Source organism: Chinchilla lanigera, unplaced genomic scaffold (genome assembly GCF_000276665.1).
Source record: "Chinchilla lanigera isolate Chin_1 unplaced genomic scaffold, ChiLan1.0 scaffold00154, whole genome shotgun sequence".
NCBI classification, from domain to species: domain Eukaryota; kingdom Metazoa; phylum Chordata; class Mammalia; order Rodentia; family Chinchillidae; genus Chinchilla; species Chinchilla lanigera.
The window spans coordinates 2,105,546-2,128,879 of NW_004955555.1; the positions used below are offsets into that span (position 1 = coordinate 2,105,546).

At 56.0% G+C, this 23,334-nt stretch overlaps 3 protein-coding genes across 7 annotated transcripts in view; 2 read left to right on the plus strand and 1 right to left on the minus strand.

The window, feature by feature from the left end:
* Positions 1–3,958, plus strand: part of Clasrp (CLK4-associating serine/arginine rich protein) — a 23,148-nt gene extending 19,190 nt beyond the window's left edge. For 3 of the 4 annotated variants that reach the window (XM_005412485.1, XM_013508747.1, XM_005412488.1), the window contains 8 exons: positions 561–848; positions 1,081–1,120; positions 1,433–1,493; positions 1,662–1,720; positions 1,808–1,854; positions 3,094–3,200; positions 3,620–3,644; positions 3,829–3,958. In XM_005412485.1, coding sequence (XP_005412542.1) covers positions 561–848; positions 1,081–1,120; positions 1,433–1,493; positions 1,662–1,720; positions 1,808–1,854; positions 3,094–3,200; positions 3,620–3,644; positions 3,829–3,871 — 670 coding nt within the window. In that variant the 3' untranslated portion in view covers positions 3,872–3,958. The remainder of the gene's footprint in view (positions 1–560; positions 849–1,080; positions 1,121–1,432; positions 1,494–1,661; positions 1,721–1,807; positions 1,855–3,093; positions 3,201–3,619; positions 3,645–3,828) is intronic. The other variant, XM_005412486.1, reaches the window with a different exon arrangement.
* Positions 3,959–4,434: 476 nt separating this feature from the next.
* Positions 4,435–8,457, minus strand: Znf296 (zinc finger protein 296). The gene is made up of 3 exons (XM_005412546.2): positions 8,092–8,457; positions 7,694–7,843; positions 4,435–5,509 (listed from the first exon to the last, which is right to left on the minus strand). The coding sequence occupies exons 1-3, from the start codon at positions 8,375–8,377 to the stop codon at positions 4,527–4,529; spliced, it is 1,419 nt and encodes a 472-aa protein (XP_005412603.2). The 5' UTR covers positions 8,378–8,457; the 3' UTR covers positions 4,435–4,526.
* A 3,435-nt stretch (positions 8,458–11,892) lies between these two features.
* Positions 11,893–23,334, plus strand: part of LOC102005087 (protein phosphatase 1 regulatory subunit 37) — a 48,078-nt gene continuing 36,636 nt past the window's right edge. The window contains exons 1-4 of one of the 2 annotated variants that reach the window (XM_013508759.1): positions 11,916–11,979; positions 16,686–16,819; positions 18,136–18,380; positions 20,518–20,965. In XM_013508759.1, coding sequence (XP_013364213.1) covers positions 18,144–18,380; positions 20,518–20,965 — 685 coding nt within the window. In that variant the 5' untranslated portion in view covers positions 11,916–11,979; positions 16,686–16,819; positions 18,136–18,143. Of the gene's footprint in view, positions 11,980–16,685; positions 16,820–18,135; positions 18,381–20,517; positions 20,966–23,334 lie in introns of both variants that reach the window. The other variant, XM_005412493.2, reaches the window with a different exon arrangement.

The window sequence follows — 23,334 nt, forward strand, 5'->3', positions numbered from 1 at the left end:
TTCAGGCTGGCCTTGAGCTCACTTTGTAGCCCAGGCTGGCCTTGAACTCGCAACAATCCTCCTGCCTCAGCCTCCCGAGTGCTGGGATTACAGGCGTGCAGCACCACACCTGGCCTCTTTTTCTCAATAACACAGTAATTATATGAGAAGCCAAGATGGCCTAGGCAGGCAGCATGCAGCCCAGAAGTGGCTCCCGGATCGCTCGCTGTGCCCTGCCCCAGAGTGGTGACAGCGAAAGCTCAGCGGAGGGCAGCAGGGCCTGGCCACAGCTCCAGAGCCAGCCCTTGCTCGGGAACACCAGTGTTCTGAGTGGGGAGAGGACGGGGCTCCGTGTGCACCACACGTGGGTCCCACAAGCACTGAGCCTCTGGGCGCTGGCAAGGTGAGAGTGAGGGCACTCTGGAATATTGCTGTGTACCCCGAGCTGGGCATGGCATGGGACAGGCTTGCCCCCCCAAGAAGTTGGCACACGCTGTGCAGTGAGGAAGAGAAGCGCGGCGGCCATCAGAGAGCTTTATCCCAGGGGCCTCACTGCCCCCTTCTGGTCTGCCGCACCCCAGGAGCCGCTCCCGCTCTGGGGACCGTTACCGGCGGGGTGGCCGGGGCCCCAAGCACCACAGCAGCAGCCGCAGCCGCAGCAGCTGGTCCCTCAGCCCCTCCCGAAGCCGCAGCCTGAGCCATAGCCGCAGTCGCAGCCCCAGCCAGAGCCGGAGCCGCAGCCCCAGCCTCAGTCAGAGCCGCAGCCACAGTCACAGCCGCAGCCGCAGCCAGAGTCACTCACCGTCGCCCCCACGGGAGAAGCTGGCCCGGCCAGCAGCGTCCCCTGCTGTGGGCGAGAAGCTGAAAAAGTGAGCAAGAGCCTGGGCGGTGGGTGAGGGCTGGGGTCCAAGTGTGGCAGCCTTGGGGAGGGAGGGAGCTCCTGGGGTCCTGGGGTGGCCCTGCCTTGGGGGCCTGTGGGTGGAGCTGGCTGAGGGGTCTGAGAGGGACGGCGTTACTCACTGGGGCATCTGGCTCGCTGTGCTGAGGGCAGTGCAGAGGCTGTGGGCTCAGAGGGGGCAACTGCCTTTTCGTCCCACCCAGGACCGAACCTGCCGCTGGTAAAGAGACAGGAGCTGCCAAAGTCAGTAAGAATTTGGAACTCGCCCGTCTAATTCCCGCAGCAGCAGTGCCCAAGAGCTGGGCCCGGTGGGCCTGCAGGGGCACCTGGGTGGGCTGGGATGCAGCCCCGGGGACTGAGGCTGGAGGGGAGCGGAGGGACTGCCCCTGAGAGTGTGTGCTCTCCCCGCCTCCCTGCGCACTGGGCTGCAGCTGTCCCAAGCCTCTGAGAGCCTCACGCCCTCCCCTCCACATCCCCGCAAGCGCCAGGCTCTTGGCTGAGGAGTCCCTGGGCGCTCTGGGACACCCACCTCCTCCTGTCTCTTCCCCTCCCCAGCCCAAGCTGACACCACAAGAGAGGCTGAAGCTGAGGATGCAGAAGGCGCTGAACAGGCAGTGTACGTCCCACCCCTGTCCCTGGGCCTTCCCGAGGTCCGGGAGACCCTGGGGCACACTGGGGAGGAGGGGCGCTCGCTGCTGCGGATCTGGCTGGCCACTCTCAACCCCGCCGCCTGGGTAGGAAGCCGCTTTGAGGGTGCCCTCAGCCATGTGCCTTCCTTCCACAGTCAAGGCGGATAAGAAGGCGGCTCAGGAGAAGATGATACAGCAGGAGCATGAGCGGCAGGTGAGGGAGAGACGGGCCAGATGGGACGGGACAGGGTTATCCCGTGGCTGCTGGCCGGGCCACACCTCACGGCTGCTTCTGCTGCAGGAGCGGGAAGATGAGCTGCGCGCCATGGCCCGCAAGATCCGGATGAAGTAAGGCTCCCCCCCAACTCTCCTGTCTGTCCGAGTCCCGGCCTCCCCTGGACTGCCCTGGCTGGAGCCCTACCAGCCCCCGGGTCAGATCCGAGCCAGCGAAGCTGCCCCTGACCTGGCCCAGCAGCCTGGCTCCCCACTCCCAAGCTTGCCATGTGGGCTGTCCTCTTGGCACCCCGCCCCCAGGACCGTCCCTGAGCATCCTCCCGGTGCAGCGCCTCCAGCTCTGCCCTGTGCCCTGCTCCATCCTCTCTCTGGTCCTGACCTCCCTCCACCTGAAATGAGCTCTGTGGCTGTTGCCTCAGTTAACTGTGTCTCCACTAAGACGTTAGGTCTGGCAGCCCTGCCGTCAGCACCCGAGGCTTGTTAAATGTTTGTTGAATGAATTGAAGCCAGTCCTGGGGACAGGGCCTTTTTTCTCCTTATCCTGTCTGTTTTCTTCCTTTATTCCACTGCTTGGTGAGTGGTGGTCCAGGGCTCGGAGCCTGAATCACACAGACTTGCGGTTCAGTTCCCGCTGATCATGTGGCCCTTGGGAAGTGGGACAGTCCCCAGGGCCTCCTCAATGGGCGCAGGGCTGCAGGCAGGAAGGGGTCAGGCAGGCAGAGCTCGTGTTGGAATTGGCTCTCATCCCCTGTTGCTGAGTGCCCGCAGACGAGCACGTTACCTGTCGGAGTGGGGGCTCCTGTCTGTGAGCCACAGAGGTGACTGCACCGGTGCCGCCTCTGTGGGATCGCGGTCAGGCTCAGCGGGTGCCCGGGCTGCGCTGTCCCTGCTTTTGTACTGTTTATCACACGCCTGAGGTGTTGCGGGGCTTCAGGGGGTGCACGCGCTGCCGTCAGAAGGTGGGGGAAGGGTGGCTGGAGACTTGCTCGTGTCATGCTTGCTGTCTGACCCTGGCTCTGCCACCTGCCACCGTGGACCTTTGTCCTGAGCCTCAGTTTGCTTGTCTGCTTATGGCGATGGGAACCCGTCCCCCTCGTGGTTGTTGGGAGGATTCGGCACAGTCGAGGCCTGGTGCAGGGAAGGCAGCCAGTGAGGAAGCTGCCATTGGGGTTGCCGTCCTGACCCCCAGCATGTACAGGTCCCCAAGCGGTGATAGAAAGTGCTAGAACTGTCCAGCCCTCCTTCGGGTTTGCTCTGGAGGCTTGGCTGGCAGGGCGCACTGGATTCCAGTCCCCCAGCCCGCTGCTCTGCCTCCCGGTGCGTCCGTTCCCGCAGGTGCTCACCCCTCTCCTGGTTGCCTCCCCTTTCTCCCTGCAGGGAGCGGGAACGCAGGGAGAAGGAGCGAGAGGAGTGGGAACGCCAGTACAGTCGCCAGAGCCGCTCGCCCTCGCCTCGTTACAGTGAGTGTCCCCGCTGCCCCCGGGCTCTGCTGGGCAGGAGAGGCCGAGCCTTGGAGGCCGGAGAAGCACCCGAGCCCAGAGCTTTGAAGCCAGCCTGGGCAGGAGCTGGACCCTGTCTCGGAAACAAAAAGGCGCCAGTCAGGCTCACTGAGAGTGCAGTGCATTTCCAGCCACAGCCTTCCATAAATTAAGGCTTTTGAGGTGTGTGCGCACACACAGCTGCCCCCTGCACGAGAATACAGAGCAGCTGCAGGAGTGAGAGCCGCTCATCCCCAGCACGCTTGGGCTGGCAAGGGCGACAGGGCGTGGTTGGTGGGCTCCACAAGTGTTGGTGTCTCCTTGGGGAACCTGCCCAGGTCAGGAGCAGCCCTGGCCCTGGGGCAGTGGCTTTCACTGAGCTGCCCGCTTTTCCTTTCCAGGTCGAGAATACAGCTCCTCCCGAAGGTGAGCAGCCAGTCCGCTCCCTCCAGGGCACCCTCCTATCCCCTGCCTGCCCCCTCTGGGGGGAAAGTCCTAGCCCCACTTCTCCACCCCCTCCCATCCCTCCCCACAGCCCTGCTCCCATGGCTGAAGCCCCAGTGGCCTGCATGTGTGGGTCCATGCTCATGGCCACCCCTTCTCTCCGCAGGCGTTCGAGGTCCCGGTCCCGAAGTCCCCATTACCGACATTAGTAGTGGGGTCAGGGCAGGCAGGGTCCAAGGCTCAATCTTTAATACTGGTTTCTCTAGCGAAATAAAGCAGTATGTTATTTAATGCTCTTTACTTGGCCTCTGTCGTTTGTGTGGCCGGCGTGGCCCTCAAACTTCTGACTAGCAGCTTTGGAGGCACTTAGGCTTATAGGCCAGGTGTCAGTGTCACTGCAGCCACCTTAACCAGAACTGCTGTGGGTCACACACCCTGCCAAAGCCTGTGAGGCCTGCTTTGCTGGCAGGGGGCTGATCGAGTGGGAAAGGGCCCAGACCTGCCCACACATGTGGACAGGATGGGCCGGGACTGTGCCCAGGGGCCTCCGGCGACAGGTCCAGGCCTCTCCCCGCCCTCGCCTGGCCCTTGCCCTGGCCTCGCCCACACTGAGAACTGGGAACGCGGCTTTCTGTGCCAGCCCCGCTGCGCCCCGGGCACTGGGGCTGGCCTTTCCCTTCACCCGCCACTCCAAACCGGTCCATCCAGTGTCCACCCAAGGTGAAGCCTCCTGCCCCACCCCAACACCCCAAGAAAGCTAGAGTCCAGCACGTGGGTAAATAGGGAAGACATTTATTTGAACAAAGACAAGGACAACGAGGTCAGCACAATTGCTGACCAGTGTCGGGGACAGCCCTCCCGTGCTCAGGCCACCTCGCCCAGCTCGGGGTGCTTCTGCCGCAGGTGTTTGTCCAGGGTGGCTCGCAGGCCGAAGGGCACACAGCAGTGCGGGCACTTGAAGCGGGTGCTGCCAGGCTCCAGGCCGTGCATGCGGCGGTGGCGGTTGAGCTTGCTGCTCTGGGCGCAGGCGTAGGGACACTGGTCGCAGACGTAGGGCCGCTCCCCGGTGTGCGAGCGCCGGTGCACGGTCAGGTTGCTGCTGTTGGCGAAATGCTTCCCGCAAAACTCGCAGCTGCCCCCTGGCCCGCGGCTCTTGCCCGACGCCTTGGGGATCTTCTTGGGTGAGGTTTTCTGGTTCTCTGAAGGGTGAGTTCTCTCTTCTCTGCCCACCACTTGCCAGCCTTCCCCAGCCGGGCCTGCCTGAGCCCCGCTGCCAGGAGCACCAGGTTCCTGCATGCCTGCTGTGGCTGCAGCCCCAGCACCCTCGCCACCACTGCTGCATGGAAGGGCGGTGGCCGGGGCGGCAGCATGGGCAGCTGGCTCTGGAGGTGCCGTGGACACCTGCTCCTGGCTGGCGTCAGATGTGCAGGGGCTCTGGGGTGGCAGCTGCCGGTGGGTCTTCTTGTGGCGGTTGAGCTTGCTGCTCTGGGCGCAGGCGTAGGGACACTGGTCGCAGGCGTAGGGCCGCTCGCCGGTGTGCGAGCGCATGTGCACCTTGAGGTTGCTGAAGGAGCTGAGGGTCTTCATGCACACAGGGCAGGTGGGGCTCCGCCGGTTGAGGCCATTGAGCCGGGCACCCTTGGCCTGGGTCGGAGGCCCCACAGCTGCCACAGCAGACACGGCCGCAGCCACCTCAGCCAGGCCCAGCAGTGGGGCCTCAGGGGCCTCTGACTCTGTCTGGTAGATGGACAGCCCGTGGTCCCACTGGGCGTGGCGCAGCAGCTTCCAGGCACCTGTGAACTGCCTGCCACAGTGAAGACAGCTCAGCATCGCATGCTCCTTGAATTCTAGAGACAAGAGAGGTGCAGGAAGTTAGTGCTGGTGGGGAGGGGTGCTAGATACCAGGGGTCCTTTTTGGGGACAGGCTCAGCTCTAAATGTGGAAAACTCAGCAATAAAGGAGAGCACTAGACCCTCAGGAAGCTTCCTGAAGTAAGGAAAATGTGCTGAGTACAAGGGTTCTACATTTGCAAAATTAAACAACAATAACCAAAAAAAAAAAACTGTTAAGAGTGAGGGACAAGCCAGATGTGGTGCACACCTGTAATCCCAGGGCTCAGAAGGCTGAGGCAGGAGGATTGCCGAGAGTTTGAGTGTTCACGGCCAGCCAGGGCTCCACAGTGAGGTAAAAGCCAGCCTAGCTATATGGCCAGACCCTATCTCAAAAAAAGGACAGAGAGGGGTCAGGAAGTCCTTGCAGAAGAGGTAACCAGGGGCTGGGGTGGAACCCTTGGGTTCTATCTCTAGCACCCCAAAAAAGCGACTAAATTCAAAGAGCACTTCCTAGGTGCTAGGTACTGTGCCTGGCCTCTGCTCCCTTGGGCAAGGAAACAAGACCCCCCCAAACATAGGCAGAGGCATTTCCCTGGGCCACACAGCTTGGAGGGTGCAATGGGGACTTCAATCCAGAAACCTGGGGACTATGGGATGCAGAGCTGAGGCTTTTAAAAATATGAGGCATGGTGGTGCACACCTGTAATCCCAGCACTCAGGAGGCTGACGCAGGAGGATCCCTGCAAGTTCGAGGCCAGCCTGGGCTACACAGTGAGTTCAAGGGCAGCCTAAACTATACAGTGAGTCTCTAAAACAAACAAATAAAAAAACCGAACAAAACAAACTCGGCTTAATAGAGCAAAACCACCTCTCAACTAGTGGGTGTTTTTCTGTGCCAAGCCCCATGTTTAGGGATTCCACAATCATTTCCATTTCCCCACTTTGCAGAAGAGGCCACACACCTTGGTCTAGGTGGGGGAGGGGCAGGACCGTGACCTAAGCCCCCAGCCTCTGCATGAACCCCAAATGAAGAGGCCCCAGATCTCTCAAATCCTAGCCAGTCTCCAAAGGGGTGGTCTTTAGGCCGCAACACTGGCAGAGGCTGGGGAAGGTCAACCTGGCCTGCGACAAACTCAGACCCTCTGCTCCCTAAGTGTGACCCTGGGTAAAAGTAACCTCTCTGAACATCAGTTACCTCAGCTGTTACAGTATGGGGATTCCGGGGGTCCCCCCCTTTCCAGGATAGCTGTGACCTCAAATAGGAAACAGCTGAAGGCTTCGGTCCACATAAGCCCTCAACAAGCCTAAAATGAGCTTACAGACCAAGGGGCCTCCAATTCCACGTCCAATACTCGAGCTGGAGTGATTCCTTCAAGATTCTATCAAGCTCCACCCTCACCCAGGAGGACAGGCTCCAGGCCTCCAACTAAATTGGATTCAGTTACAGTCCCTCCCCTTTCCCACAGGCAGACCCTCCCTGGCTCAGCCTGGGATATAATCCCACTTTCCAGTCCCTGGAGGGCATGGGCTGGGGGCTGGAAATTCACAGGTTTGGAGAGTCTCACAGCCAAGGCTTAGGAAAATCATGCTGCGTATTGAGCGCCACATTAAGCATTTAAATTCCCTCCCAAGAGAACGATCCCGGGTGTCCAGCACCCCGGGCTCAAACCAGGGGCTTCCCAGCACCTAGAGCTGGGAGATTCCACCAAGGCAGAGAGCCAGGGCCCCTTCCTTGGCTCAGACTGGACCAGCACCTCAATCCATGTGATGAAGAGGTGGGAGGGGGTGGCAACCCCAGCTTCCAGCTGGCCTCGAGTCCCCTCCCCCACTCTGCCATCCTCCCAGGTCCCCCTAGTGCCCCCCTAGTCCAGCCACCTGGCCAGTTATTTCTGTCCAAGGGGAAGGAGAAGTGAAACCAGATTGGGGGGGTGTGTGTGGCAAATCCCCAGGCCAGTTTTCTGGGGCTGGCCACACCCTGCGGGCCACCTCCTGCCCTGCCCTGCCCAGCCTCCGCCCCCGCCCCCTCCCCACCTCTAGTCCCAGTCCCGCGACTGGCAAGCCCTGGTCACGCCTAGGCTCCACCCGAAGGGGAGAAAGGGGAAGTAGCGCTCGGTGCCCTGCCTGTCCAGCTCAGCCCCTTCTCCCGCAGGAAGCCCAGCCCTTGAACTTGAGAGGGAGACTGCCGGCGGCCTCACTCACCTGAGCCCTTGCAGGGGCTGGGGCCTCTGGAGGGCTGACAGCCCTGCTTCTTGTGGTCCATAAAGGCAGTGATGGCCTCTAGCGGGAAAGTCTGCAGGCAGCGGCCGCAGGTCAACAGATCTGGGTGTTTGTCGGTCCAGGGCTGGCGGTCTGCAGGGAGGAAGCGGCGGTGAGCGCGGGGTGGGGCCAGGATGGGGGCTGGGGGTTTTGAGAAAGAGAGCGAGAGGAAACCCTAAAGTCAGACTGGGGAGGCTGGGGCCAGGACCGGACGAGGGACCTGAAGCAGGCTCTGCGGTCCTTACCCAAGAAAGGGGATCCCGCCTGAGGGTCCCAGGGAGGGAAGCTGGCGCCAGGGCCCGGGGCAGGGGCTGGGCTGGGGCAGGGGCGCGGGAGCTCACCGGCTAGGCTCGAGGTCAGCCGCATGCAGTGGGCCCACGGACTCTGCGCGGCCAGGGCGTGGAGGGCGGCCCCGGCGGGCACGGGTCCAGGCGAGTGAAGGGGTTCGCCCTCGAAGCGCTCCAGCGTGGACACCTCCATCGGGGCCTGCAGGGCCCGCGCGTCCGGCTCCAGCTTCACATCGATGACGAGGTCCGACATCTCCATCTCCATCTCCTCGTTGTCTGCGCCGGCGGCGGGCGCGGGTTCTACTCTGCGGGGCGCGCTGCCGGCCTTGCGGCGGGACATGAGTCGCGGGCCGGGCGGGAAGGGCAGGCGGCCTGGCTGGCGGAGGACGCGCGAGCTGTGTGCGCTCGGAGCGAGGCGCTCAGGTGAGTGGCTGCGGCGACCCGCGGCGAACTTTTACACGTGCTGACCGGGCGGAGCTCCGCCCAGGAGGGCGGGGCCTGGCGGAGGACGGGGCGGCTTCGCAGGGGCCCTGCGTGCCGCCCTGCGTGCCGCCCTGCGTGCCGCCCTGCTCAATCCCCAAGCCCTGCGCACTACCGAAACCTGATAGCTCTAAATTCATACAACCCGGCTTAGCCCATTTGAAGGCTGGTGAAACTGAGGCACGGGATGCCCATATGCACCCTGAGAAATCGTGGGCCCGGGGCTGGGGATCTAGCTCAGCGGCACAGCGCCTACCTGGCAAGCGCAAGATCGTGAGTTCGATTCCCGGTACCAGAAAGAAAAAAAAAAAACCCGAAACCAAAAATATAAATAAATAAATTAATTAATAAAAAATAAAAAATAAATCGTGGGCCCCCTTCCTCACTAGGCGTTTAATAACCTGGAGTACTTTTTTGTTGTTGTTTAAAGATGAGAACCTCCCAGACTGGACTATTTCATTAAATGTGTTACAAGCTGGTCATGGCGCATGTTGCGCTCTGAGAGGCTGAGGCAGGAGGATTGGAGTCCATTCTGGGCAATTTATGGAGACCTTGTCTCTCTCTCTTTTTTTTTTTTTTTTTTTTTTGTACCGGGAACTCAGGACTTTGCGCTTGCCAGGCAGACGCTTATCCCAGGCACGATATTCCCAGCCCTGACCTTGTCTCAATATAAAAAGTAAAAAGGTACTGGAGATATAGCTCAGTGTGAAAGCCCCTGTGTTCGGTCCCCAGTAACACCACACACACACTCACATGCACAAATAATATTACTACAAGTAACATTTATCCAGCAACGGTTTATTGAACTATTTGCACAAGGCTCTGTTCTGCGCGCTGCGGGTGAAGAACGCGTGCGGTAAGGTTGTACTCACAGGGTTTATGGGGGGCGAGGACAGTACCCAGGGTAACTCTTAAGATGGAAGTCTCTGTCATGATCATACCTGCTGTGGAGCAAAATAAACCTAGGAAGGGGGACAGTGTTATTCCGATTTCAATTTTCCTATGTAGCCCAGGCTGGACTTGAACTCATGGCAATCGCCCTACCTCAGCCTCCCAAATACTGGGATTACAGGCGTGCTCCGTCATGCCCAAATTTGGGGGCTTCAGTTTTTCTTGATGCCAGCTAAGGACAGGTCAGAGCTGAAGCCTGAGGTAGCTGGCCAGGGTGTTCCAGAAGAAAAGGGAAAGCTTGGAGTGGGCCCCTGAATAAGGGTTGGGGACTGACTGCAGTGGGGAAAAAAGGAAAAATTGGCCAAGGTGGCGCCTGCCTGTGACCCCAGGGCTCTGGGAGGCTGAGATATAGTAGGATTGCAAGATTGGACCCAGCCCGTTGGACCCTGCAAGGGCTAGAGATGTATCTCAGTGCAAAGGTAATGGATTCCTAAATTCCATCATTGCCAGAACACACACAGAGAGAAATAGGGGCACACCCAGAGGGCTCTTTTGAACACTGCTTTTTTGTTTGTTTGGAGACAGGGCCTTGCTATGTAGCCCAGGCTGGCCTCGAAGTCATGGTAATCCTCCTGCCTCAGCCTCCAGAGTGCTGGGATTACATTGGAGTGCTGGGATTACAGGCGTGCACCACCACACCCACTCTTTTGAACACTGTGGACACTTCAAATCTTTTGATTTTCCTGAGACAGGAGCCCTGGGAGGGTTTGGGGTGGAGGAGGGGTACTTTCTACCTGGGCCTGAACTGGCCACTAAAAGGTGATAGGCAGCCATCCTCCCTACCTCTACTTGGCTGAAATCCTGTTTGTTTGAAGTGGCATCGACACCCTGCCCCACCCTTAAACCTTTACGAGAGATCTGTCTTCTTCCAGGCACTGACCGCATCACAGTGTGGAAGTGTTGTTAACTGGTCTCCCCACACCCACTCAGTGCGAGCCCCCTGAGGTTAAGGCCAGCGTCTGTGCCTGTCCCCCCCAGGTGTGGCCAGCTCAGTGCTGAGTGAATTCCAGATGCTGATCTTCCGGAGTTCCTCAGATTGTTATTCAGGTCCCAGCTCAATTGTCCTCCCAGAGGCCTCCCTGACCAGCCTATCTAAAGTAGCCCCACCCTGCCCAAGGCCTTGCAAATTACCCTCGATGACCTCCATCTGTCACCAGTTCCCTGTTGGACCTATCTCTTCAAGGACCTAAGAGACTACTGGAACTAGAGTTACCTGATCAGGGTGGCTTCTTCAATGCTCCCTCCTCTGACCACCCAATTTTAAACTTGCCCAACTCTGCAGCCCCCTGTGCCGTGGCTCTTATTTTATCCAGCCCCTCCCATCCTGGGGATTGAATTCAAAATTTTTCGCATGCTTTAGGCAAGCAGCTCTACCACTGAGGCACAGCCTCAGCCCTTTTTATTTTTTATTTTGAGGCAGGGTCTTGCTAAATTGTCCAGGCTGGACTCAAACTTGCAATCCTCCTGCCTAACCTCCCCACACTAGCTGGGATTACAGGAGTGTGCTCTGTGTTTATTTTATTCCTTTTATATCAATTTACACTTACATATTCAATTTTGACTTTGGAGACAAGGTCTTACTATGTAGTTCTGGCTGGCCTTGAACTCATTTTGTAGCCCAGGCTGGTCTCTGACTTGTGATGATCCTCATGCTTCAGCCTCCCGAGAGTTGGGATTACTGGCATGTGTCACTACACCTAGTTTACGTGAATTTATCAAATCTTGAAAAGTCTTTTATGTACTTTTTCATTTATACCCTCCGCTGTAACTCCTACCCCCTATAGAGCAGAGGTTGTGAGGACAAGATTAGTCTGTCTAGACTAATAAATAAATAGAGCCCCCTCCTAGACAGGATTAAGGGAACAACTCTTTATTGTACTGCTATGCACGGAAGATTCATTCCATCGATACTTGTGGAGTACAGTACCTGTGTGCCAGATACTGACTGGGTCTTGGGATCTTCCAGGCAAGCAGAGGTCCTCGGGTCTCCCCCCAAGTGGACCCTACTTCCAAAAAGTGAATGTGATCTGGGCCGAGAGCAGCAAGATTCCTGCTCCCCACTCAGGGCCTCAGCTTCCCACTTTGTAAAAGGGGGCTGCAGGGAGGGCTGGCACACAAACTGGCGGCCTCCTGTCCATCCCAGCAGCGCCGCTTTAAGCCCCTCTCCCGGCACGTGGCTGCCGAAGCATGGGGGAGGTGAGGGGCAGGAGTGTGCACGGCGGGATGAGAAGGCAAGGACCGAACGCTGCCCCTAACGCTGCCGAGGACACCTTCCCCTCTCAGCCTGTTTCACTCTCTGTGAAACGGGTATCCCAGACGTCCCCAGATCACAAGCTGGCTGGCCTGAGCCGGCGGAGGGGCCATGGCCACAGCGGTAGCCAGCGGGCCGGCGACCACGTGGGGCGGCCGCAGCGGCGCGGGCGGAACCCAGGCTCCGGGGCGCGCGGCCGGCCCGGCCCTCTGCGGGGGTGGCACCGGCGGAAGTGAGGGCGCCGGCGGCTGCGGACCTCGGTGAGTCCTGGGCGGCCGGGCGGGCCAACAGCGGGTTCCTGGCCCCAAAGGCCGGGAGTGGCGGGAAGACGAGGACCGAGCCTGCAAGGCGGGCTGCGGGGACGCTCCACGCGGGTGGGGAGGGGGCCGGGGGCGGGCGGGATACTGGCCCTGGGCAGATCCAACGACCACGCTGAGAAGTGGAGGGACGGCGACAGCCACTAGCCCCGCCTGCGCCGGGTGAAATCAGCCGCGGGCTCCTGGGAGCGGGGAGTCGGGAAGAGCGTCCAGCCCGGGGCGGGGCGGAGGTGGACGCCTGGGGCCCGGGAGGACCTGCTTAGTATAAGAAAAGGCGAGCGGCGGGTGGCCCGGGCGGAACTGAAAGAAAACTGACCGGCTCCAGGGGCGGAGGGGGAGGGAGGGCCGGGAGAGAATCCGCGCTGTGGATTTTCTTCCTCTCGGAGGCTCCGTGTCACTAATCTGCTTCCACACGGGGCGACACGGCAACACCGCCACGTGTGTGTGTGTGCACGTGGAGATCCGCACCTTGTTTCGTTAGGTCTGGGACCTTGCGTTTATCCTCGTAGGTAACTCAGCTGGTTCCCCACCTCACTGCTTTGATAGGATACCGAATATTTCTCCACTTTTGTGTGTGTGGTGCTAGGAATGGACCCCAGGGCCTCCTGCAGGGCCTCCTGCATGTTCTCAGTTGTTTTGTTTTTTTTTTTTTTTTCTGTTTTTGTTTTATTTTATTTTGTTTTGTTGGTGAAAGGCCCTAGCTGTGTAATTCAGGCTGGCCTTGAACTCATTATGTAGTCCAGGAGGGCCTCAAACGGGCAGTGATCCTGCTGCCTCAGTTGCCCGAGAGCTGAGATTATAGGCGTTTCCGCCACACCGGCCACTGTCTTATCTTTTGTTTTGTTTTGGTTTTTTTCCGGAACCGGGAATCCAACTCACGACTTTCTGCTTGCCAGGCAGGCGCTGGGCCGCTGAGCTTAAATCCCCAGCCCCCGGTTTTAGCTTTTGAAAGTGAGCACTGAGGCCTTAAGTAGAGAGACCGTGAACTAATTCTCTGCCTCCGCCTTCCACCTGAGTGCTGGGCTTTTGTCTAATGGATAAATCTGGGCATTTTTCCTGAAACCCTCAGGCAGGAAATTTCTGATTTTGAGCCTGAAGGGATTAAAGCCTCTGGAGGTCAGGAAGAATGGATAATTTCAGCCTTTCCTTGCCTTCTCTGACACACCCTGTTGACCATTCTCAAACCAGTTTCTTATCAGGTCACACTTTGGCTCCAGAACCTTGAAAGGCTCCTCCAGGGCAGGTGGAAGAAGTCTGCATTGGTTAGGTGGTGAGGGCCGCTGCTCCTTTGTCAGGCAAGCCAGAGTTGGTGCCCTTTGCCTGCCACCACCAGCCTGTACCCAGTAAATGATTTGACATTTCCCAGCTTCAGGTCCTCAGTAGAAAGTGGGGATTACTTGCATGTGACCATATCTCTTGTTTTTTCTTAGTAGAGAAAAAAGGCACTCTATTGGCCCTTTTTTTATTTCTGGTGGTATTGGGGGGGTTGAACCCTAGATTTTCATATTGAGCTACATCCCTAGCCCTTTTTTTGTGTATGTGCTGCAGAAATTAAATTAAATGTGCTGCAGCCTTTCCCCAGTCCTTTAAAAAACATTTTTTGAAGCAGGGCCTTGCTGTGTAGGTCAGGCTGGCCTTGAACTCACTCTGTAGCCCAGGCTGGCCTCAAACTCAGGCAATCCTCCTGCCTCAGCCTCCCAGGTGCTGGGATTAGAGGCATACGACACCACACCCGGTTTAAAAACATTTTTATGTTAAGAGGCTCTCACCAAATACTAAATTGTCCAGGGGCTTGAACTTGCAATCTCCTGCCCCAACCTCTGAGAGTGCTGGTATTACATGCGTGCACTACCAGGCCCAGTTTAATTTTGTTTAAACCAGAGATTTAACATCATTTTTGGTCAGATACTTAACTCCCATCAATCCTTCATTGGTTACTAAGCCTGGACACTAGGGTGCTTCTCTGAAAACACTCAAGTATCAACCTGGGTTGGAGGAAGGTCCTGGGGGCTTTAGCCTTTAACTAAATTGGAGTAACAGTGGACAAATAAAATAATTTAACCAGCCCTGAATCCCATTTATCCTGGCCTCTTCCATGTGGGAAAAATCCTTGCAGTCTTTGTGACTCCTTTTTCCTCAGCCTACAGATGCATTCATCAGTGAGGGCTTTCAACCTTCAAAACACCAGGATCAGACCCCATTTCTTGCCCTCACTCCCCGCCCCTAAGCACCATCATCCTCTACCTGGGGATTGGTTCCTCTGCTCGGAACCTTCCTGTGGCTCCTGTCTCACTCTGCAGAGGGCCGGGTTCTCAGCACAATCTGTCCCTGCCCCCGCTCCTCAGAATAAACCTCCGAGCTGTGCCTCCCTGCTTTTGCTGGGTCGGTGCAGTTGGCTATTGCCCTGACTGGCTCATTCTCCCTGAAGCTCTCCTGGCTGATTCCTTATTTTATCCCAACCAGTGCTCACAGGTGATTTTATCTTAGGGGTTCTTTCTGAGTCCCTTTTGTGGAAACCACCAGCTGGGCAAACCACATCCCCTCTGCTCAGGGCTCCTTTTGCCCTGCCCTGCCCACTCCACTCTACTTGTCTTGGGAAGAATCTGTGCCTTAGTGGACTGTGAGTCTGGGAGTGCAGGACCAGGCTATCTCAACCCTAGATGTGTTTCCCAAGACCGCCCCAGCCTGTCCATACCCTGAATAGCGGGTGTGTAGATGTGTCAATCATACTGGGTAAAGTGGAAGAGTTTTTGTTTTTATCTTTCTTTAAAATTTTATTTATGTATTTATTTTTTGTCTTTTTGAGATAGGGTTTCACTATATAGCCCAGGCTGGCCTCAAACTTGGCAGCGATCGCCAGGCATGGGGGCACATTCCTGTAATCCCAGCACTTAGGAGGCTGAGGCAGGAGGATCATTGAGAGTTTGAGACCAGCCTGGGCTACAAAGTGCACTCAAGACCAGCCTGAACTACATAGCAAGACCCTGTCATAGCAAGACAAAACAAAACAAAAAAAACCCTTGCAGTGATCTTCCTGCCTTAGCTTCCTGAGTGCTGGGATTATAGGAGAGCGCTGCTATGCCTGGCTTTTTATATTGATGGACTTTGAGATTCTAGAATCAGGCACCACTTCCATGAAGCTGAGTAACTGTTCTTGGATGGGTGCATTTTTAATTTCTTGCAATACTGAGCATCAAAAAAAAACCAAAAAAAAACAAAAAAACCTCAGGCTCCAACCTAGCAATATTCTACTACTGAGCTACATCCTCAGCCTTTTTTTTTTTTTTTTCCCCTGTACCGGGAATCGAACTCACAACCTTGCGCTTGCCAGGCAGGCGCTGTGCCACTGAGCTAAATCCCCAGCCCCATCCTCAGCCTTTTAAAATTTTGTGACAGGGTCTCGCTAAGTTGCCCACGCAGGCCTCAAACTTGCTACCCTTCTGCCTCAGCCTCCTGAGTAGCTAGCTGGATTTACAGACATGTGCCACCATGCCCAGTGGGACTGGTGAATCTTTATAGGCCTTCAACAGATATTTACCAGCTCCCCCTTCCATTAACTGGGGTGGGATGGAGTTGCAAAGTAATGGTGCATGTCTCTCTCAAAAGATGAAGAGGCAGCATATGCCACCTGCCACATAACGATTTTTCCGTCAGTGAAGGAATGGTGGTCCCATAAGATTATAATGGAGCTGAAAAATGACTAATAACATTGTGGCCCCTGTGACATGGCAGCATGGTGTACCCACTCTTTTGTGGTGATACATTAACACATCTACAGTACCGCTGGGTGTGTAAAAGAATAACACAGCCAAGTGGCATATGACTATAATCCCAGTTGCACGGGAGGCTGAGGCAGGAGAATCCCAAGCTCCAGGCCAGCCTAGGGATTTTATGAAGACCCTATCTTCAAAATAATAAAAAGAGCTGGATATGGTAATGCAGGCCTGTAACCCCAGCACTCTGAAAGGCTGAGGCCAGAGGATTGTGTTTGAGCCCAGTCTGGCCAACTGAGCCACTTAGCAAAACCCTGTCTCAAAATAGAAAATATAAAAATGGTCTGGGGATGTAGTTTAATGGGAAAGCCCTGGGTTCAATTCCCAATACTGCAAAAATTAAATAAATATTAAAAAATTAAAAAAATATTAAAAATCTGGAGATGCAGCTCAGTGGTAGAAGGCTTGCCTACTATATATGGTGCTCTGGGTTCAAGTCTCAGTACTTTGTTTTGTTTTGTTTGTTTTTGAGACAGGGTCTCACTCTGCAGTTCAGGCTGGCCTTGAGCTCACTATGTAGCCCAGGCTGGTCTCGAACTTGCATCCTCCTGCCTCAGCCTCCTGAGTGCTGGGATTATAGGCGTACACCACCAATTCTCAGTACAGCTAATTCTCAGTACTGAACAACAAAAAGAAAAGAAAAACACAGGAACAAAAACCCCCACAGAAACAGATACACAATTGACACTGATGAATGAAAGAACTATGGTTTTTTTTTTTTTTTTTTTTTTTTTTTTGCGGTACCGGGGATCGAACTCACGACCTTGCACTTGTCAGGCAGGCGCTTATATGCCACTGAGCTATATCCCCAGCCCCAAAAGAACTATGTTGCTGGTTTATTTACTATATATATATTTTTTTGTCTTTTTGAGACAGGGTCTCACTGTGCAGTTCAGGCTGGCCTTGAGCTCACGCCCTGACTTTGGCTTTGAGAGAGGAGGGCTGCGAGCTGACCTGGAAGACAACAGGGTGCCTGGGGCCCGGGCGAGGGCACAGACCCAGCAGTGAAGGTGAAACCCGGGGGCCCAATGCTGAGCCTCCTTGAGTGCCTGCAGGAAGTGACAGGTTGCCCAGGGTGGTGGCCGTGGAGGGGCGAGAAGTGTTAGGGTGTGGACGGCTATAATCTATTTGTTTCTAAGCCCTCCTTTGTCTTCTGTGGTGTTTTGGTGTCTTTTAGGAGGCCAGCCTAGTTTTTGTCATTGGTTGAATGTCCTTCAGTTTGAGTTTGGTAATCTGTTGTGTTGTGTTTTGTTTTGTTTTTTGAGACAGAGTCTCACTACATAGCCTAGGCTGGCCTTGAGCTCATAGCGACCCTCTTGCCTCAGCCTCCCGAGTGCTAGGATTACAGGGGTACACCAGCACACCTGGCTGTTTTGTTTTGAGACAGGGTCTTTCCATGTAGCCCAGGCTGGCTGGCCTTGACTCACAGTGATCCTCCAGCCTCGGTTTCCCAAATGCTGGAATTGCCTGCGTGCTTCCCCATACTCAGGTTTCATTATGTATTTATTTTGCGGTGCTGGGGATCAAACCCAGGGCCTCTAACATGGTAAGTGAGCAATTCACCACTGAGCTGCATCCCCAACCCTATTTTAAACTTTGTAACATTGAGACTGGGTCTTGCTGTGTAGCTCAGGCTGGCCTCAAACTCACAATCTTCCTGCCTTATCCCCAAATTCTGGGATTATAGGTGCGGTCACTAGGCCCAGCTTATAGTTTTCTTTCTTTCTTTTTTGTTTTTGGCTTTTTTTTTTTTTTTGAGATAGGGTCTCCCTATGCAGTTCAGGCTTCCCTTGAGCTCACTTTGTAGCCCAGGCTGGTCTTGAACTTGCAACAGTCCTTCTGCCTCAGCCTCCTGAGTGATGGGATTACAGGCGTGCACAACCATGCCCAGCCTATGTAGTTTTCATTATTTTAACATTCGAGTCATTCTAGATTTGGCCAGGAGACACCTTTTCCAGCTGGCTCCATGTGAGTGGGAATCTTCTTGGAATATGAGATCTGATGGATTAGATAGTCTGTGTGTGGGTGGGTGGGGGTGAGTTTATTTTTTGGCAAATACTTATTGCCCAGAACTGGAATACAATCATGCTAAAAACAGGCAAAAGTCCCTGCCTCCATAGAGCTTGTGTGTGTGACACTTTGATTCTGGTCCAAACCACTGCCCAAACAGTCGTGGTGGTGCCCGTTCCTGGGGGGGAGGAGCTTGGGGAGGGGTGAGGCAGATTTTAGGAGGAGACTCAGACAGGTTACGTGAGGCGCTGGAAAGCTCCCTGCTGGAGCTCCACAGCCCCACCTAATGGCTCCCCTGTCCTTTCTCCCTGAATAGCGGGCACAATGCAGACTCCTCTGGCCCTTCCAGTTCCAGTGCCCGTGCTCCGGCTCCCCCGCGGCCCTGATGGCTTGAGCCGTGGCTTTGCCCCTGATGGACGCAGGGCCCACCTGAAGCCAGAAGCTCCTGGAAGCCAAGAGGGTCCTGTAGGTCAAGAATCTCGGGAATCCCAGGAACAGCGTGCCCGAGCCACCCTTCGAGAGCGCTACCTGCGCAGCGTGCTGGCCATGGTGGGTCGCCAGGTGAGCTTCACATTGCACGAGGGTGTGCACGTGACTGCCCACTTCGGAGCCACCGACCTTGATGTGGCCAACTTCTACGTGTCACAGCTGCAGACTCCCATAGGTGTGCAGGCGGAAGCTCTGCTTCGCTGCAGTGACATTATTTCGTACACCTTCAAGCCATGAAGACGTTACTGTGTTCCTCCTTCTGCTGTGGGCTTAGCTGCGCTATCCCAGGCTTCCATCCCAGTGACCCTGACCAAGAACTCTGGGGCCTGAGCACCTCCAGGGTCTGTTCAGTAACACTTCACCCCCAGGAATTCTGATGCCACTGAAAGGACTGTTCTACCTCAAAGAGCTCTGAACTCTCCCAAATATGGGTCTGGTGCCAGCTCTTGAAGACAGGGCGGAGAGCAGGGATGAAGGAGGGCAAACTGTAGAGCAGGGAACTGTATTCAAGAGGTTGTAAAATTCCCCCATTGCTCCCCTCCTGCTAAAGAACCGATCATCCCAGGGCAACACAACTCTCGATTTTCTTTCTGAATGTCTGGCCTGGCTAGGCGACTGGGTCTTCTTTGGGAGGTGGAAGGGTGGTTATCCAGCATCTGGATCTGGTGGGACTGGGCAGAGGAGGAACCTGTTAAAATGTGCAGGAATTGTGCCCTACTGTTCTCCCACAGCGGCTGGGGCCCTTTCAACTCAACCAGGGGTGGAGCTTTCCAAGGGGAGGAGTGTGGCTCATACTGGGGCACATGGTCGCGCACAGGTGTGCCTTCTGCTGTCCCGATGTCGGGAGGAGTGGCCCACACTCAGCAGGCAGCTGATTCGCATCCTCACATGTGGAGAGAATGGTGCAGGGTGAAGGAGAAAAAGCTGAGGAGTACTCGTTAGTGTGAGGCTTCGCCCTATCTGCATTCCCTTCTGGGTTTGCAGTCCATATATGCTTCCTTTAACCTCCTGCCACTAGTATCATCCACAGATGATATAAAAAAATAGTTCTTGTCACCTTTTTGGAGTCAGAGTCTCGCTCTGTAGTTCAGGCCCGCCTCGAACTCACGGCGATCCTCTTGCCTTAAGCTCCAGGCACCACCACACCTGGCTTCTTGTCCCAAATTCAAAATTTAAGTGAAGCCTTCTAATAAGAATTGACGTTGTGTCGCGAAAACGCGGTTGCAGGTGATGCTGAATGGGGCAATCAGCGAATCTCAGATGCCCCACCTGTGCATTCATTACGCTCCTTTTGGCAAGCCTCCGGCCTCCCTCCCTAATTGCCTTGGCAACGATGTGGCTTGCTCCGCCCAGAGCCCCTTTTAAGGATTCAACAGCGCGATGAGTGCTCTGTGGGCTGGAAAAGCATAGCGAAAGTGCTGAGGCGAATCCTGAGCGACTGAATTGCGCCCTGGGGGCGTGGCTTGCGGTCGCGCTGGTTCGTGCCTGGTTTGGTTATCTACCTTCATTGTCAGGTGTTTGGATCGGCAGATTCATCTCTCTTCTTTGGAATTTCCCAATTTTTGGATCAGGTATAGGATACACCTCACGGACCCATATTTATTTTAATATTATAATTTACAGTTTATGCAGCGCTGCCAAGATACACAGAACTACTGATGAAACTGCAGTCTGTAAACTGAAGGCTAGAGTTAGCAAAACGGCAGCGGATTCAGAGTTCAGACAGGCGCCCTCGGTCAGCACACAACACCTCTAAGTAATCACATATTCAGCGGAGCACCTATCCTCTTGCCTTCAACGACTCTATCCGTTTAATCTCTCGTCGCCAGGTGGCCTAGCCCAACACATGTTTTTACTGTATTCAACTCCGTTCCCTTCCTAGGACTTGGATCCGTGACGAATGTGCGGCAGGCTGAACATAGTTATCGAGGCGGAGGCGGGGCGGGAAAAGGGCTGGGGGCGGGGCGAGGGGAGGGGGACGGGTCAGGTTCGCGCGTGCGCGCTGCTCTGGGAGACGGCGTCTACCTCGTCCCGCCCCTTATATTCTGCAGTTCCGGCTCTGCAGATTCGTTGCTCACGTTTCTTTTTCCCGTGCCTCCTTCTGTTCTTTGTTTCGTTCTTCATGTTTCACGCTGGGTAAGTCTTCCTGAAAATAGCTTACTTACATTTTACGCCTTTCTTAATACGCCGCGGACTCCTCGGCCTTTAGCGAAAGTGCGAAGAGGAAAGAGCAGGCACGCGCGGGGCTCAGCGGAGGCGCGCTTGGGCTCCCGGCGACGACGACAACGACGACAAGGAGAGGGGACGGAGGCGGCGCCTGAAGCAGCAGCGGAGCCCATGCCCCGGGACGGCGGGCGGGCCGGGAGAGACGAGTCCGGGGCCCGGGGCATGTCCCCGGGGCCCCCTTGAGGAGGCGGCGGCGGCGATGGAGATCCAGCCGCAGGAGGCGCCGCCCGAGCCGGGCGCCGACGCCGAAGCCGAAGCCGAAGCCGAAGCCGAAACCGACGCCGAGGAGGCCCCCGCCGAGCCCGGGTCTCCCAGCCCCGCATCGCCCCCGGCTGACGGGCGCCTCAAGGCTGCAGCCAAGCGCGTCACGTTCCCCTCGGACGAGGACATCGTGTCCGGAGCTGTGGAGCCCAAAGATCCCTGGAGACACGGTAGCTACTGTGGGGGCGCGGGGGCGGCTCGAGGGGGACCGGGGAGTCCAGAGGGGTCAAGGCGGGCCCGGGACGCGGGTGGCTTTCAATGTATTACACACAGTGTTGCTTTAGGGACGCAATGGTCCGTTTAGGGTTGGAGGCTTTTAGAGAGGGGGTGGCCGTTGGGTTGCGAAGGTGGAAAGTATGGGTTTTCTGTACCCCCGCCGGCACGCTGAGGATGCTGCTTTTACGATTTAGAACCATGGGCAGTTAAAGTTGGAGTGCTGAGGCGAATCCTGAGCGAATCCTGCGAGGCTGGGAGGGTGGCAGGCCTTCGAGTTCATAGTTCCCCCAAAGAAGGAAAGAGCTGGCAGTTGAAGGGCAAGAATGGGTCAACACTGGCCCAGAAAGGATCGCTGGACGGGTTTCATAGGCCCGTGGAAACGTCACGAGGTAAAGTCGTGGTCTACAAGCTTCGGAACAAGGGGTGGTCATGCAGATCACTTTGTTGGCTGAAAGGAGGAAGAGGTGTACACCTGGACTGTGGCTGCAGAGGAATTGGTAAATCCTGGCGTTAGAAAAGGGAGTCCGAGTCCCAGAAAAGGAGCGGAGACTGTGGTCATTTTGCTGTCGGGGGAGCGAATCCCGGGCTGTGTTAGGTGTTGGAATGAAAAGAAAGTTCATTGCATGCCCTCTCCTCTTCCCCTCAAAAGGGAAGCAGAGGATTTTCCATGATTCAGAAGCAGAGGAACTTTGGGGCCTGGCTAGAGAAGGATCCCCTTTTTTTTCCCTGGGAACAAGTCAGGGAATGTATGTAAGTCAGGATTCAGAGTTTCTGGTCAGTAGAAAACGAGAGCAAGAAGTCGGGGGTCCTGGGTCGGGAGAGGGGCTTGTGGTGCATGGATTCTAGGCCCCCTGGAGAGGATCTGGCCAGTGTTGGAGGTGAAAGGGAGACTGGAGGGGTGTGTGGGGCCACAGAGCCAGGAGCGTGGAAGGGTGCTGGGGAAAGGGACAGCACAGCTGAGCCCTCTTCCGTGTGGGAGAGCCTGCCAGTTCGGCTGGAGCAGAGCCTGTGAAGAGAGGGCACCAGCTGGCCATGGTCCTACGGAAGTTGATCTGCTGGGCCCAGCGAAAGGGAGGTACTGTTGCCAGTCGGTGGGCCTTGGAGGAATTGCTCGCTTTGATGTGAGGGTGGAAAATGTGGTTGCTGGAAACAGAACACACAGGGAGCCCACCATAAATGCCAATTTGGCTTGTTATTGTCAGAGAGATTAATTTAAGACTCCTAGCATTGAGACTTGGACTTCAGACCTCAGGGCTAGGTGGTCAGTTTGGGGTTGGCAGGCATCAGGAACCAGAACAGAAGAGCCAGCATGGGCTCTGGCTGTAGTCTGGTATCCACTCCGAGGGGTGAAGTGTGGGAAGGAGAAAGGCCCAGAGAGGTAGAGGTGCAGCCAGGTGGTTAAGGGCAGAGGCTACGGGTCCAGTCCTGACCCTGTACGTACCTACTTTGCAACATTAGGATGGTTATCTTAAGTGCCTCAAGGCTCAGTTTTGCCATCTGTAAAGTGGGTGGCAGTACCCATAGCACAGGTCTATAAGAAGAGTAAGTAAAATCGTGTATGAAAAAAGGCTGGCCCGGGTGAGCTTTCATGCAGCTGCAGTCGTTTCTAAGCTAGGTTGGTTGTTTTAGGGGCCAGCAGAGAGGGATGGTGGTGGTGGCCGGTTTGGGGGCTGGAGGGTCAGTGGTGAGCACAGTTGGAGAGTTTGCCATGATTGTGGGTAAAATTTCTGGTCTGCAGTTTCCCAGAAGAGACTGGACCTTGTGTTCATCTCTGCACGCCCTGTGCTCTTTTTGAGCAAACGGAGGTGCTTATTTCTTAGTTGTGAGAATTAAAATAGCCCTTGTGTCTTGCCACATAAGGAGCAGGTGTCTTCGAGCAGATCGGTGTTTGGCTGCTGTTTCTCATGGGTGGTCTCAGAGAGGCAGGGAGAGGGTTTGAGGGAAGGGAGGTGTCCTCCCTAGGGTCTGTCCCAGTGGGGGCTTGAGGAGTTGGCCTGGCACTGAGGAGGTTGGGCGATCTTTGGCCTGGGGTGGGGGTGTTTTGCAATCCATGATTTTAGACAGTGGGATTTACAGGGCAGAAAAATACGAGGGCCTGTCAACACTAAGGAGCAGGTGACAGCCTTTGCGAAGGGAGGATGGTGGGGTTGTTGACCAGCCTTGGGACTGTGGGCGGCCGAGGACTCACCACGGTACAAAAGGAACCAAAGTGTAGAAGGTTAGTCGTGGCCCATCTGAGAGGTGTGGAGGCTTGGGGGAGGCTCGGGCTGCAGGGAGCGGTGCATCTGGAACAGGGGTGGGAAGTAGGTTGGTCTGTGACCCC

Bases quoted from the DNA above. Each gene is read 5' to 3' on its own strand.
- Znf296 (XM_005412546.2), bottom strand. From the start codon at position 8,377: ATGTCCCGCCGCAAGGCCGGCAGCGCGCCCCGCAGAGTAGAACCCGCG. The intron at 7,844-8,091 runs GTGAGCTCCCGC...TCCTCCCTGCAG, and splicing joins GCTGACCTCGAGCCTAGCCG to ACCGCCAGCCCTGGACCGAC. The intron at 5,510-7,693 runs GTGAGTGAGGCC...TCTTGTCTCTAG, and splicing joins CAGCCCCTGCAAGGGCTCAG to AATTCAAGGAGCATGCGATG.